Here is a 15,844-nt window from a genome sequence, read left to right as displayed (position 1 = left end):
TATTTCTATAAAATGACAATTTTTGAAAATACGCTTATACATAAAAAACGCTTAACATATAAACACAGGTTCAAAAAACTTTAAAAAGAATTAAAAATACAATTATGACATATATTTTATTAAAAAGAAAGTTTTGCTTCATTGTCATTTCAACATATAATCATAAAAATTATAAAAAACCATATGCAAGTTTATAAACTTGAGGTTTAATAAATTAATTTAAGTTGTTTTTTTTTTCATAACAATGACTTTTTAAAGTTTGGTATAAAATAATATAATTAATTTTATCGGTTTTTAAATAGTATCTGTTAATTTTATTTTCTGTAGAAATTAATAATGAAATTTTAAACTTATTTTAATCTTTTTATCAAGATTTAGCACATTAATTTTACTATTTTAACAAAAGAAATTAAAGCCAACATTGTTTAACCGATTTTAAGTGAACATGTCGTAAATCAATAAGAATAAGACCTTAAGTTTAATTTAGTGAATTTTATTTCCATTATTAGAAGCTAAAAATTGTTTTATAATACAAGCTTTTAGTTTTTTATGGCCACGTTTAATTTAAAAGTTTAAAAAATGAAAAAAAAAGTGTTAATTAGTTTATTTTTAGTATATTGCTAAAATGAAAGTCTTGAATTGGATACAAATATTGATAAGACACTATGATTTTTCTTTGAGTGTGTTCTATATATTTAAATGTTCTAAAATAATAACATCTAAATTATACTAAAAAATAAATATTGTATATAACTAGATTTTTGGTATAAAATTTAAGTTTTTCTATTTTACAAATAACAAGTGTCTTGAATTTGAAGTTTTTTAGCATTTTTTGTTGAAAGATCCACGTTTTTTCCAAAGTTTTTTTAATTTCATGTTATTTACCTTAATTGTTAAATTCTAGGCAATTTCAGGTTTTTTACTTAAGCTTCATATAAGAAGCACTGCATTTGAAAAAAAATACCTTACCTACTATGCACTTAATAGTTTCAGCTCCATAGTACTATGTTAATGTTTGGCACTGTTAACTAGGCTTGATAAAAAGCAGTGAAAAAAAAAACTGCGTTAAAAAAATGATCGAATTTTCTGGTTTTAGCCTTTACAAAGATATTTTTTTCATAAAAATACAAAAAATCAGTTTTTTAGTATTTATAAAGAACTGAGAACTAAAAGTCTTATGACCAAATAAAGTATTATTTTATGTAAGAAAAGAAAAGTACATAAACAAGTAAATATTCCTTGCAATATGTTTTAATTTTTAACTGAAAGAGTTTCGAAGAGTTGCTTTTTCTAAAGCAGAAGCCGAACCAATTTTTCTTTAATTTATAATTTGAGCCTCTAACATTTGAATTAACTAGGATTCCACTCTCTGAGTGATCACAAACTAGTCCGTGTGTACTAGGCTAACCTAAGTGAGCCTTATTTAAAAGAAAAAAATAAATTCCTAGATAAAAAATTGATAAAAGGAAAAAAACAATTAATAAGAATGTAAATTACAACAAATTTAATTAAACTATAATAATTTAATTAAACTATAATAATTTAATTAAATTTGTTGTAATTTACATTCTTATTAATCGTTTTTTTCCTTTTATCAATTTTTTATCTAGGAAATGGCCAAGGCAAATGATAGTGTAATATACATCATCTTGTTTTTTGGCCAAATCGTAAAAGATATTAACATTATTTATAAAATAACTATTTAAGAGTTTAAATAACATGCAAACTAAGGGAAATCAAAAAAAAAAAAATTAAAAAAAAAATTATAAGGCTTAACAAAACAGACTATTCATGACTATAAACTACACTCTTATCAATAACTTTTGAAAGACTTTAAATCAGTTTTTATAAAAAGCTAAATGTAGAAAAACTTGTCACTATTTTTTGTATTAGTTGCATATTTAGGGGTAGCTAAAGGTTTTTTGTTCATTTTTATTATAAAACTATGTTTAAGGTAAAAAACTGTCGTTAGTAGTATAAACATACTAAAGATAAACTAATGCTTCTTAAAATAAGTTTTATAATGGATAGAATTTCAATAGATAATTATTTTTTTGAATATGATATATTTGTCTTCAACTCTAAGTCTTATAATTATACACGTAGAAACTGTTTAAAATTCCAGGTTTTTGCAACTATGTTTTACCAAAAATATTAAGAGTAGTTCTAAGAACTTTTTAGATTACCTATAATTACTTAAATAGTTTTTATTTACTTTTATTGAAAATTAAAATGGTTTTGTGTAAATTTAATCGTGTAACGGATTTCCTAAAAAACTTATTAAACGGTGAATTTTATTTTTGATTTTCAGTGACTACTTTGTAAAATTTTAACTTTATAACTTAAAATATTCTTTATAGTTGTTAAGAGCTAGAACCTAATAAACTATCTTGTCTTAATAATTTAAGGTTTCATTTAGAATTTAAATCAAACTGCATTATATATCTCATAGTTTTAAATACATCTTATATCAAGTATCTGCTATAAATACAAGTATGACATTTATTAATTTATCTTTAACTTTTAATCACTTACACATTTATATTGATTTAAGTTAAAAAACCACAACAGAATATAAAAAATGATTTTAAGAAATATTTAAAACTTCTTTTTATCTTAAGCATTGGCTAAATATACACTCATATAGGTATTAATAACAATAAATAGTTTAAATAAATTCCAATAAAACAACTTTATAGTATTTATAATAATAAATAAACAAATAACTTCGGTCAAGTTTAATAAAAAATCGAACGCAACAAATATTGTAAAACACACCTGTTAAAAAATCTTCTAAAACTATACATTCGAAAAAATTTCTACTTACATTAAATAAAATAAACTTTTTAAATACATCGGAAAAACACAATCGGTAGAAAATTACTTAAGAAAAAAAAAATAGTTTGAAAAATAATAAACCAAGTAAATAAGTTAGATTTACTGTAAGTTTACTAAAAAGGAGAAAAACATTTTGTAGAGACTGTTTGTAAACATTTTATAAAAGTAAGAGAAAATGCAATTTATCTTGAGTTATTTACAAAATAAAAATACCTTCAGTAATGAAACTTCAAATCTTTCTTTCCTGTAAAAATAAGATTGTAAATATAATACGTATTTATATACAAGAATAAAAGTAAGAAATATGCAGATATAATTTTCAATTTTTATCAATAATTTATATTCTATGTACTTCAAATCGTGTCGTCATTAAGAAAAACTAAACCATTATTTTCTACTAACTAATTGTTTGAGTACTTTGTGTTAATGATAATCATTTCCATTAAATAAAACAAACTCTTATAGAAACTATGATTTTCTACTTTTGAAAATTATTTGTAATAGTAATAGGTTGTATTTAGTATTGTACTTAAACTTGTAATTTTTAAATAAACAATTACTTTTTAATTATTTTCAGCAGTTTAAACTAGTTTATACCACTAATTTACTTTTTTATTATTTGTAATAGAAATGTTCTTTATTTATTTACCATTAAATAATTTTCTTATTTTTAATTATTTGTAATAGCAATTGTTTGTATTTAAACTACTTGTAATTTTGATATATATTTTAATTTACTTTTTAGTTATTTGTAATAGTAATTAATTGTTTGTTTTATTAATTAATTTACTTTTTTATTATTTGTAATAGCAATGTTCTTATTCTATTCATTTATTTACCATTAATTAATTTTCTTTTTTAAAGTATTTGTAATAACATTTGGTTGTATTAATTTATATTTATTAATATACTTTTTAATTATTTGTGATAGTAATTTTTTATTTCTATTATTAATTAAATTACTTTTCAATTATTTTTTATAGAAATTGGTTGTATTTTGCTTATTTATTACTAATTAAATTTACTTTTTTTTAATTATTTGTAATAGCAATTGGTTGTATTTCCTCTCCGGCTTGATTCGTCATATAAACATTTCCGTCTTCACCCTAAAAAATAAAACAAATACATCATCTATAAGAAATAAACATTTTATTAAATTAAAATACAAAGTCATACGTTAAATGTTTTGTTAAACAAAAATTTATCAATATTTAAGTAAAAGTCAAAACATCAACATTCATTAGTTTGAAATAAATCAGAAATTACAAAAATTTTAAAAGCAAATAAAAGTATAGCTAAGAAATATAACACTTAATTTCTTGTTAAATATTAAAAACAAACTAGATAACAATATAATACTCACTAGGAAACGAGAAAAAAAAATGTAACAAGATTTACATCATTGTTTAGTTTTAATATAAAGTTAAAATAATCACAATAATTCAAATGAGTAAATCAAAACCACCAGTTAAGATTAAAAACTAATGTTACTTAAATTCAAGTATAATTACTAACCTGTACAAAAGTAGATCCGGGTTGTCCGATGATGTACCCCTCGTCGGTCTGTATGAGCGTGTAACCCTCGGGCAGCTCGAAGTACTGACCGTCGCCGATTGAAACCAGTTGCTTGCCGCCGGCGCCACCTTGCGGCTGGTCTTTCGCGTCGTCTTGCTTCATCTTCATCTCGGAGTTCTGTTCCTGCTGGGCGGTTGCTTGTTCCTGGTGGTGCTCCTGAGAGCTCTGCATTTGCTTCGATACCATGGATGAGTTTCCTGGTTTATTTTATTTCAATATTAAAAGGGATGTGAGACGAAGAAAATTTTATATGTCTTTATGTATATTGCCTTTTTAATTGTAACTAAATTGTATTAAAAATATTTTATAAATGCCAAAAACAAATAGATAAAACTTTAAGGTAACAATAAACTGTTCCGTAATTAATAAACAACTTTGTAAACTAAATGAAGATGTTTAAAAAACAGGATTAACAGAATTAAACACATAAAAAACTTTTGTAGGTAAAGTGGTAAAATGAGATAAAAAAATTTGAATACTTAACAAAAATTCCATTACTGAGAACATAACAGATACCGTAACTATCACAATTTAAATTATCAAGTAATGGTTATATACCACAAGTAGTATAAAGTATTTTAGCAACTTGAACTAACCAGTGGCACTGATATTGTTGTAGTTGTTGTGCAAATCATTGTTGTTCTGTTCATCTTCAACCAAACTGTTCGATGATTTTCTTTCAATTTTGTTTTGAGCGTCCAAATTTGCCCTCATCTTATTTCTGAACGGATTGTTCCTATTTCTATATTTTAAATAATCCATATATAATAAAAATGCTAGTTTCAAATGTAAAACATTAACAAAACATATATAGAAAGTATTAGTAACTAATAAATTGTTTCTATTTTCACATTAAAAATTTATTACTTTTAGTATCAAAATCCAACTAAACTATTAAAATTTTAAAGAATAATGTTTATAGCATAAGTAAAAAAGCACATTATCAGAAACCAGGTTAAAGATTAAGCTTATCATTAGTACCTGCTAGAATAAGCCCATTTTTTGTGGGTGTTGTACATGCTTTGCGGGTAGCTGGCAGTATTGTACATGTCGTGCCTCGGTTTGAAGTCCATGGCGATCGAATTCGCTTGCTTCGACGCCACTGCTTGTTTTGCTGTTTGATTTGAAATAAGATTAGTAAAAATGAAAATACTATGAAAAAATGTAATGCAACTGGTTTGGTGAGAGTTTGACTATTTACTAGAGAAGACTATTTACTTAAAATTGTATCAAACAACACTAGAGATAAGAAATGTATCAGTATTTATTAAATATGTATAGATTAAAACTAGTGCAATTGGTACTGCACTTTTGCAAATTCTTAATTACTGCATTTAACTTAAGAGTTTAGTAGATAACAAAGTTGAAATGTACAATTATCTACTTATTACGTAATAATGTCAAGTGCACAAATAGTTCACCAAAGTTTAAATAAACCTTCATATTGTGTTAATTTAATAAAAATTGTTTAAAATAGTAGATTACGTAAAAAAAACAATTTATACATTTATACTTAATAATAACAAACTTTAACAGTATTCTTTTTGTTAAACTAAAACATGTTTCTTACACTAGGATCTTTAAATTTTGAATAGTTACATTTATACTTATCTATTATTTCTTAAATATATTCTAATAATAATTGACGCAAAACATTCTATTTACATATAAAACTTACATTTTTCAGACAGATCTGGGAACTTGACCCTGTTGAGCGGCTTAGAAGTTTTCTTGGTCGAGGGGATTTTGAAGGAGTTGGCGACCATCATGGGCCAGGTGGCGTGTGATTGGACGAAACCGACGTGGGAATCCACCGAGCAACCGTGGACACCCAATGATTCAGCGGCCTGATAAAAAAGTTCTTTTCTTTTGTCTAAAATTCTTTTAGGTGATTATTATCTATGTTAATGTACAACAGTCTTAATAGAGAATAAGTTTTACAAAAAAAGTATCTGATTTTTTTTCTAGAGCCATAAAAAGATCAATTTTATATAAATAAAAACATTAAAAGAGTTTCAATCACACCTAATATTGCTTTCTTACTCTTAGAAGTCCAGAAGCTACTACTTAAGTTTATTTTTCAAAGTTGAAACTATTATGTAACACTCAAGCATTTATTTTGTAGAAGGTTTTTTCCACTCACTTTCTTATTGTAGACGGGCATCAACGTCACTTTCTCTTTTCTCTTGTCCCCGGCCACTTTAACCGCCCTCCGTTGAAGCGTATTGTACCTCGTCGACTCCTTGTTCACCGAACCGTGAAGGGATTCGAGCTGCTTGTAAAGCTGCACGAACGACACTTTCTCCTTGTCAATTTGTCCGCTCTGTTTAAAATTGTATTTAAGTGTTGTAAACTGGTTATCAATTCAAAACAAGTTTATTGGGTAAATTTTTAGATTGTGGCTTCCTAATGATTATTGTTGTCATGTTATTTAAGGTTTAATTTTAATGTGATTTTCATTGAATAATACTAATTAAGATTTAATAAAAAAATTACCCTGTTTAAGCAATGAGAAAAAAAAGCCTTCTCATCAAATATATACTACAACTTAAAAAAATTGAACACTTCAGCTAATATTAATAAACTTTAATAAAACTTTCCTATATTTAACTATTTACCTTATGGAAGAAGAAATCAGCGAGTGTGATGTTGTTGAGAGCTTGTGGCAGAGCGATGCTTGTTATTTCATCGATCGTGCACTGTTTGAGGAGGTTCTTCAATTTTGTTTGATTGTCAACGCTTTCATCAGTGTCTTCTTCCTGGTAATAAATTGTTTTTGCAAGATGATGTAGTGATAACTTTTTATTGTTAATTTAAGTGTTTTTAAACTAAGTCGTTTCAAAAGGAACTTACTTTACTTATTTCTAAACCTGGTATCAACAAGTAATAACAGTCCATGCAAAAGTTTTTTAGTATATTAAACAAACAAAATAATAATTCAACATTAGTTTACTAACAAATTATAATGTAGAAATAGCAATAATTTATCTTTTTAAGTCTCATATAAAAACAATCAGTAATAAACCACGTGAACTATTAGAACTGACTGAAATTGGTAACAAACTAACTAACGAAATAAACGAGCTTTGGTTGAGGTTAAAAAAATAGAAGTAACAATAAGATATTTGTTTTTTAAATTAAAATTTGTTTATCATATAAAATTTAAATACAATAAATTATTTTGTGAATAAAACAAAACCTAATAAAAACAAACTAACGAAATCAACGATCTTTGGTTGAGGTTCTTTCTCCTCCTCCTTCTTATCTTCTTCTTTCTCGTCTCCCTCCTCGTTCAAACCCATCTTCCTGGCGATCACCTCGCCAGGAGACTCTTCCTTCTTCTCCTCTTCCTCCGCATCATCCGATTTGTTGAAGAACTTGTTGATCAGGTCCTCGTCCTCCGAGTCTTCATCTATCTTCTGCTGCTTCTTCGGTCTTCCGCGCTTGGCCGGGGCCTTTGCTGGTGATTTTACCGGCTCTTCTGTTACTGAGATGGTTGAAAATGTTAATAAATATGCCAAAAAAGATTGTGCACGTTTATATATTATATAGTTTTATCTTTCAATGAAGTAGTAGTTTTTAAGGTAAGATAGCAATATTGTCACCCTTTTGAAAGCCCTGCACTGAAGTGTGCTTGGATTCAACACTTTAAAGTTTGTGAACACTGAAAACTTTGCTATTTCAAACAAAACATTCTTTAGCAAAACACGACAGTTAAATACATAATGTTGTGCTTTTGGATACACACAAATAGGTCATTGAATGTTTTAAAGAGAATTCTTATTAACTGAATATAAATTCTTACAAAGTATAAAGACATACTTTCAGGTTCAGGTTCTTGGGGAATTTGTAGTTGCTGGGGTTTTTGAGGTTTGTGGTTGGATGGGTAGCATCCCGTTATCTTCCAAATTTCCTCCTGATCCATCAGTGATATGAAGACTCTGTTAATAAAATAAGTATTAGTGACTGTAAAAAATTCAATACAGCTAGAAGTTGCAACTTGATATCTTGATAGCAGTGTAAGATTTATTGTATCTAAGGAGTTTTCAAGTAAAACATTTAGCTTTTGGTTATATAGAGAAAGAAAGGTTGTAGTTACGTTAATTTAAAATTAGTTTAAACAGCAACGTCTAAAACCAATTATTATTATGTATAAACTATCGAAGTAAAAGAAAATACTCCCGGGAGAATTATTATAAACAAATTTAAACACAAGTTTTTATTTACCTTGGCACGATGTCAGGGTCTTCCTCAGGGTTTTTGACTTTCATTTTCTTGTTCGCGGGCTGGTCTTCGTACTTGAGGTTCAAACTGGGATCGGGTTCCGGTTTGAAGACCACTCCCTCGATGCCTTCGTGTTCGTACTTCTTTGTCAGCCTTTTCACGTTTACCAGTCCCACTCTGTTAGTTGAGTCAATAAGTTGTATTAATTATTTTTATAATTAGAATATACAGACTATTAAACATGATGATTAGTTTAGTTGTGCAAGTGATAAAGTAAATATAAAAGCAATTTGATTGAGTATATTTGTTAATTAAAACATTGAATACAAAATTAAACAGGAATTATACTTAGTTGCACGACTGAAAAATAAGTTGAAATTTGTAAACATGAAAACTTTTAATTCTTAAATCTGTAAATTATAACAAGTTTAATGTAAATTATAATGTTTAAAAAAACCAACTTCGGCTGTTTTCTTTTTCTTCCGCCGGCTCTGTACGGAGATTCGGCGGTGAGGTGAAAAACGTCGAAAACTTCCTGAAAGTTGTCCGAGGTCCCGAACACCCGCGGTTTTCTTTTCCTCCTGCCGTCAAAATGCCTGTGGTGGTTCATCTCCGGATACGGCGTGAACTGTGGAAGTAAAATCTATGTGGAAACAAAATTTGAGAATTGTTATCTCAATTTCTTATGTTTGTAACTGGCAGCAGTACTATCAATTTCCAGGTACCAACTAGCAAGTGAAAATAAAAACTGATGTAATATTTATTAAGGTGAGGTATAGAGAAGAGTAATGTCTAAATTGTAAAGTAACAAATATTGTTTTATAGTAAATTAAAACATTTGAACAAGATATTGTTAGTACTAATTTATCATTACATAGAAATAATAAGAAAATAAGCATATGAGTTAAAATAACAAAGATTTAAAGTGTTGCTTTTTTATTTTCAAAACTTTTTATCTTTAAAAACCAACCTCTTCAAATTCTTCATCTGGCTCATCAGGTCCTTTTTCGACTAATTGAAGATGGTATTTTGGATTCAGGTCCATTTTGTCCAGCATATCAGGTGTTAGGCCCATCAATTCGAGTGTCAGCTGATAAAATTACCAATTTATTATAAACTCAATGATAAATACAGAATAAAAAAACTAAGTTAAATGTAAAAAATGAGGTTATTTCTAAGTAAAGTAAATTCAAACATATAAGTTATGTAAGCTGTTAAAATGTAAAAACCATTGTAAAAAAAAAATAAATTTCAGAATTGTAAAAAAAATATGTCCGAAAAATAGTTAAAACTATTAAAAAAAAGACTAAAGACAACAACCACAAGTTTTAAAAGCAAACACTGAGTTGTGTACTTTTTACACTCATGTAGACAATTAAACTAACTTAAGTTTTAAAAAGAAGAAAAAATTATGTACTTCCAATAACTTGAGAATTGATACCTTTATATACAATTATTGTTAAACATATGTAATTTTTTGATGATAAGAGAAATTGGGCATTAGAATATTAAAAGAAAAATATTGAGTTGTGCTGCAGATTTTGAATTAAACCAGTATTGTTTAATTTAAAAATAGACAAACAATTTGTGTTTGAATTTAATCTATATTGTTTTAATTCAAAATAAATCATAAAATAAACACTTTCATGTTATATTTATACCAGTTTTATTTTGTTAAAAAATAAACGAACAGTTTGTGTCGCTTCATTCCTGTTGAGTTTGTCCAGTGCGTTTTGCAGCATGGATCTGGTTGGAGCGTGCCTTCTTCCCATCATGGAGTTTTGCGACAACATGCCGTCCGGGAGCGTTCTCGGTCTTCCCATCCTTCCTCGCTTCTTGTTCGTTATGTTCGGGTTGTAACGCGCTTGTCTGTGTTTACAAGTAGTAATTGGTTAAAGGTATCATAAAAATAAAAACATTTGACATAGAGAATATAGCAATTATACTCAATTAAAAAATAATAATTTTAAATTAAGGGTTTCAAAATATCTTTTGAACTATAAAATAAAAGGCTAAGACTTACTAAAGACTTAAGTATATTGATACTATTATCAAACTAGGTATACTATACTCAATAAACTTGATATAAATAAGTTCATGCACGATGAAAAAATAAATTATCTATGACCTAAATGTTTATACTTACTAAAAATAAATTAACTTGTAGCTAATAGAAATAGAATATTAAGGGCATAGGGGGGGGGTAAACACCCTTTTTTGGTTTTTTATCTTATTTTATATAGTTTTTGCTAAGCTACAAGATGCTTTTTACAGATTTCAAAAATTCAATATAATTTTTGAGATATAGCCGGTCAAAGTCGGAGGCAACAATAGGAACCTTATGGGAGGCGCAAACTAAAATGGCAAATAACTAGAAATCACTAAAAATCTATCTCCTCCTACGTTTTTTGAGATAACTACCTCAAACTTCCAGGAAATGTTCCTTGCAATATTTAGAAAATTCTGTCAGAACAGAATTTTAAAAAAATGTAAAATAAAAATTTTATAACAAAAAAACTAAAAAAAAACTGTTTTTTTTGTTTATTTTTTATATAAAATTTTTATTTTTTAATTTTTTAAAAATTCCTTCCGACAGAATTTTCTAAATATATAAAGGAACATTTCCTGAAAATTTGAGGTAGTTATCTCAAAAAACGTAGGAGAAGATAGATTTTTAGTAAAATAGTCTATTTTTGCCGTTTTAGTTTGCGCCTCCCATAAGGTTCCTATTGTTGCCCCCGACTTTGACAGGCTATATCTCAAAAATTATTTTGAATTTGTAAAATCTGTAAAAAGCATCTTGTAGCTTAGTAAAAACTATATAAAATAAGATAAAAAACCAAAAAAGGGTGTTTACCCCCCCTATGCCCTTAAACTACTTATTTAAACATACTTAGTTTCAGGAGAGTTCAGTTTGGTGGAGCTGTATTCGCTGGTGTTGTCAACATCGTTCATTTCATCGTCGAAATTGTAAACCGATTCGTCCTGACTCATCGAGTCGTACTTCCTCTTGCTCCCACCCCTGAACAGGTTCTTAGGAGGTTTCGTGAAGCTCTTGCCCGAGGGAATGTGCCTGAAGACGACCTGTGGAGATTTAGGGGGATATCTAAATGTGACCTGTTACAACAACAAAATCTGGCCATTAGCCCATAGGTTTTCACCTAACTTGTTAATTGAAAATGAGACAATCTTAAGATAAAAATAAACTAAAAAGTTTAGTTTGTTTGCAACTTTTAAATATTAAATGGTCTTGTGTTGTATACCAAAGTCAAAAAACATTAATTTTTTGTTTTAGTATTAAAATTTAGAAATAACATAATCTCATCAAAATTATAAATATCATAACGCAAATTTCATCATATAAAGCAACATTTGTTTAGAGACAACACATTTACATAAAAAACAAATAACATATCATCATATAAAACAGATACAAACTTTAATGTTTGGATTGTTCTGCAGAGTTTCCAGCTGATCGGGTGTAATTTGTGATTGGTGAATTTGCACGAGTTTAGTGCCGTCGTCACCAACTCTCACATTTGTTCTGTTGAACGCCAAACCAGGAACCCCCAAACTGAAGTTGTCCCCCTGAAATTAAATTAAGTGTGTTGGAGAAAAAAGTTATGTTAATAAAAATCTGATACAAATACTTCTTTAAAACTTTTATATGCATATTTGACTGACAAAAAATTGACAAAAGGTAAGAAATTTATATGTTATTAATGATAATAATTCCTACATTTATAAAACTTTGAAAAACTTAATCAAATAAAAAACTTAAAAAAATTGCAATGAAAAGATTTTAAAACAGAGTAACAGTTAAGTATACAGATAAAAGCGTACAAATGAGAACTAGCTATCAAAAATTCTATAAAACATAATAAATACTTAACTTTGACTTTGAATAGAAAACTACAAAGATCAAACAACTTCACCAACTCACTTTTTTAAAACTTCAACTTATTAATTACTTTTTGTATACTTTTATTACCAAACTCATAAATTTTTCATGTTGTACAAATATATTTCAAGAAGACTTTTAGAAACTTAAACACATTGAAACAAAATAAACAGTAAACAAATTTATAAAAAAAACAGATTATACTAAAAAGTAGATAAATCAAAACCAACTTTTTGAGCTTCATCTTCATCATTTTGTAGGTTGTTGTTTGCCGCGTTGTTCTCATCAAGCTGCATGCCATTGGATGAGAATATCTTGTTGGCATCCATTGTTGAGTTCTCATAAACGGACCCGCCGAGATTGGTGGTCATGGAAGGAAGGGTCAAGTCATTTAAATTGTCCATTGCTGCTGCTGCCTGTTGCGAGTTCTGCGTCACAAAATCGAGTCCTGATGTTGAAGTGTCAATACCGGTGCTCAAAAGCGGTTCTGTGAGTGATGACAGCGTTTGGGTGTCTGCCACATTGGTCATCATTTGAGAGTGGTCAGTGATGATTGTGGGAGTCTCTTGGGCTGAAGAGTCCACATTTATGATGTTCAAGTTTGACAGAGTGTCCTGGCCCAGCAGTTGAGACTGTTCCATTTGCTGCATGTTTGTGTTTTCTTCCGTAGTACCAGACAACAAATTGTTGACAAAGTTCTCCATGTCTTTTGACTCTGAAGTTTGTGGGTTGGTTTCAATTGACTGAGCGTTGAGTAATGCCTGGTCAATCACATTTTGCTGCACATAAGATCCATCAGCTGCTGAGACAACAGCCTGGTTTTCAGTAAACTGTTCCGTGTTTATCAGCTGTTCTGTGCTTATGGTTTCAGTGTCTTGTTTGATGTTAATCAGGTCTTTGATATCCTGTTCAGTGGGTAGAGGTGTGGTCTGTTCCTGAACAGTTTCAGTGGGCTGTGGGATTGTAAGTGGTTGCTCAGTTACTGTTTCAGTAACAGTTGCTTGTTCTGCTGAAAACATTGTGGACCCCGTGGCCATGTGCTCTGTTTCTAATTGATTTTCATTTTTAACTTCCACACCATCCATGTCAACAACATTTTCTTGCATCACTGTTGTCTCTTCCATGTTAACAGTAGTTTCTTCAACTACATTGAGGTGTGTGCCATCGTCAATTGCCATTTGTTCCTCCACAACCTCTTCAACTACCATCTGGTCGTCAATTTGTTCCTCTATCACCGTTTCTTCCACTACATTCTGCATTGAAGGGTCGTTATTCGGATCTAAACTGTCCATAGTGTGCTTATCAGTTTAAAAGTCTGTAAAATTATTCAACTGTAAACTTATACTTAAACTAATTAAACAGTCAGCTTGAAGAAATTGGAAATAGAGTTTTTTAATAAATAATGAAGAGACATCAAAGTTTTTTTTTCATTTTTTTTCTTAACTATCATCTACAAAAAGAGAATTTGTACTTGATACTGTTAACAAAAGTGTCTAAAAAGTTTTCTTATTAACTTGATTTTTTGTAATAAATACACATAAGGGTGTTCAATAAATTGATATGGTTGATTTCAATGACTTCTGATAAAGCATTTGAAAACCATAAAAATAGTTTAAATCAATATTAGTGTGCTCCTCATTACACCAGATTAAAATTAGGATTATTTATTGTAATAAAAACCTATTTAATTTAATATTTTATCAAGTACTTATCAAAAAAAGCAACAGGGCACAGCTTTTTTAAAGGTATAAAAATGTATTGTATGGTTGCTTGGAATTCACAGAGTAAGTCTAAAAATTTTTAACAAGAAATTTTGCATTTCAAAAGAAGAAGTGGATTAAGCTTGGTCCTCTTACAACAAGTAATTTATGGCAGAATTGCCACTCTTCAAGGAAAAAGCCTACTTTAAGTCAGCAGAGTTCAAGAGAAAACTGTTAATATGAGCCAAAAATGAAAAAAAAACAAAGCTTAATTAGTTAAAAATAAATAATAAAGGGATTTGAAAAAAAAAAGAACAAAAAAACACCTTGAGGTTTATCATACTAGTTGGATTTTTCAAAATAAAAACAATTAAAGGTTTTATAAAAAATTTAAAATAGCCCAAGTAAATATCAATTTTCAACCTAGATTGAGTGTGTGGAAATTTAATGGTTTTAACATATTTTCAGTAAACTTAGAGCTAAACAGAATGTGGAAATCTGGTTTGAAACAGTCCAAAAAAAATCAAATTTTGCAGGGTTGTCTAGGTTTTTTGAATTTATTTTTGGGATTTACAGAATATCTTCTAGTAATTTAGAAACAAAGTTTTTGGTAAATTTTTAGTATAAAATTAAACTTAAGGTAAAAACAGCTTTAAACAGTATAACAACATTAAGATGGAACTGTTAAGTTACTTTAAACATGTTTTTTTATTAAGAAAATAGAGTGATAAATTTTTTATTGATATTTTTTTTTGGAATTAATTGAATTTTCACTATTTTACATTTAAAAATTCTTTAAAATTTCAGGTTTTAAAGTGATTTTTGTCCAAAATTCCAAGTTTTTTAAGTTTATCTTATTTTGGCAAACAATGATTATTATTAATATTTCCAGATTTATCTATAATTGCAGGTTTATTGGCAACCCTTTTATTGTGAACAAAAATTCTAAACTTTGCAGGAGACATAAACTAAGACTTAAAATAAAAAAACATTGATTAAATAGTTTTAAAATGTTCAAATTTTATTTTTATTTATAACACAAGAAAATTGAAGCTTTTCTAAATCAAAACTAATAAAAAACTAAAGTTACCATATATTCTTTTTAACCAGAACATGTATAGAAGCAAACTGTATGTAATTATTTTGGTAATATAAAAATCATATGCTAAATAGAAATATAAGTTATCATTTTTCTCTTGTATATATATATTTTTTGTATATGTGTTGGCCATGGGTTTTGATCTTGCAATGTTTAACTCAGAGTTCAATGTTGTTTTTTTTTGTATAAATATTATCATAGAGATTAAAAAGTGCATTACTGTGTAACTGCAAAATTAAGTAAAGGGAAATAGTGTAAACAGTGTATTTTTGCCTGACGCTTTATTTAGACTACTGTGCATTAAATTAAAAAAAAAACATAAACTCATCTTTATACATATTTAAAAAGTTACTTAAAAAGCTTCAGACCACATGAAATGTCATGCTTGACAAATATGTTTTATTTGTAACTTATTAGTTAAGTGTATTTGAATTTAAGTTAAAAAACCTAGTTAATTTTTTATCTGATATTTTAATTAATTAAATTTTTGACAACAGAAAGTTTCCT

General features: G+C 27.9%; 1 protein-coding gene across 1 annotated transcript; it reads right to left on the bottom strand.

The window, feature by feature from the left end:
• Positions 1 to 2,739: 2,739 nt before the first annotated feature.
• On the bottom strand, positions 2,740 to 13,846 carry LOC145837994 (uncharacterized). The gene is made up of 17 exons (XM_082945508.1): positions 12,769 to 13,846; positions 12,076 to 12,225; positions 11,531 to 11,721; positions 10,329 to 10,506; positions 9,608 to 9,727; positions 9,099 to 9,265; positions 8,641 to 8,814; positions 8,236 to 8,354; positions 7,632 to 7,900; positions 7,032 to 7,172; positions 6,557 to 6,736; positions 6,092 to 6,260; positions 5,395 to 5,527; positions 5,010 to 5,155; positions 4,354 to 4,610; positions 3,864 to 3,944; positions 2,740 to 3,082 (listed from the first exon to the last, which is right to left on the bottom strand). The coding sequence occupies exons 1-16, from the start codon at positions 13,828 to 13,830 to the stop codon at positions 3,870 to 3,872; spliced, it is 3,531 nt and encodes a 1,176-aa protein (XP_082801634.1). The 5' UTR covers positions 13,831 to 13,846; the 3' UTR covers positions 2,740 to 3,082; positions 3,864 to 3,869.
• Between the last annotated feature and the right edge of the window lie 1,998 nt (positions 13,847 to 15,844).

The sequence above is a fragment of the Thalia democratica genome, chromosome 6 (assembly GCF_965202585.1).
Source record: "Thalia democratica chromosome 6, ktThaDemo2.hap1.1, whole genome shotgun sequence".
NCBI lineage: Eukaryota > Metazoa > Chordata > Thaliacea > Salpida > Salpidae > Thalia > Thalia democratica.
Note: the sequence above shows the minus strand (reverse complement) of the source record. Positions and strands in the feature narration are given on the sequence as shown.

What these genes read in the sequence shown, in the direction of transcription:
- LOC145837994 (XM_082945508.1), bottom strand. Translation starts at nt 13,830, where the DNA reads ATGGACAGTTTAGATCCGAATAACGACCCTTCAATGCAGAATGTAGTG. An exon ending in GGAATGAAGCGACACAAACT is followed by an intron (nt 9,728 to 10,328) that starts GTTCGTTTATTT and finishes TAATTTTATCAG; the next exon opens with CTGACACTCGAATTGATGGG. An exon ending in CAGATGAAGAATTTGAAGAG is followed by an intron (nt 9,266 to 9,607) that starts GTTGGTTTTTAA and finishes TTACTTCCACAG; the next exon opens with TTCACGCCGTATCCGGAGAT.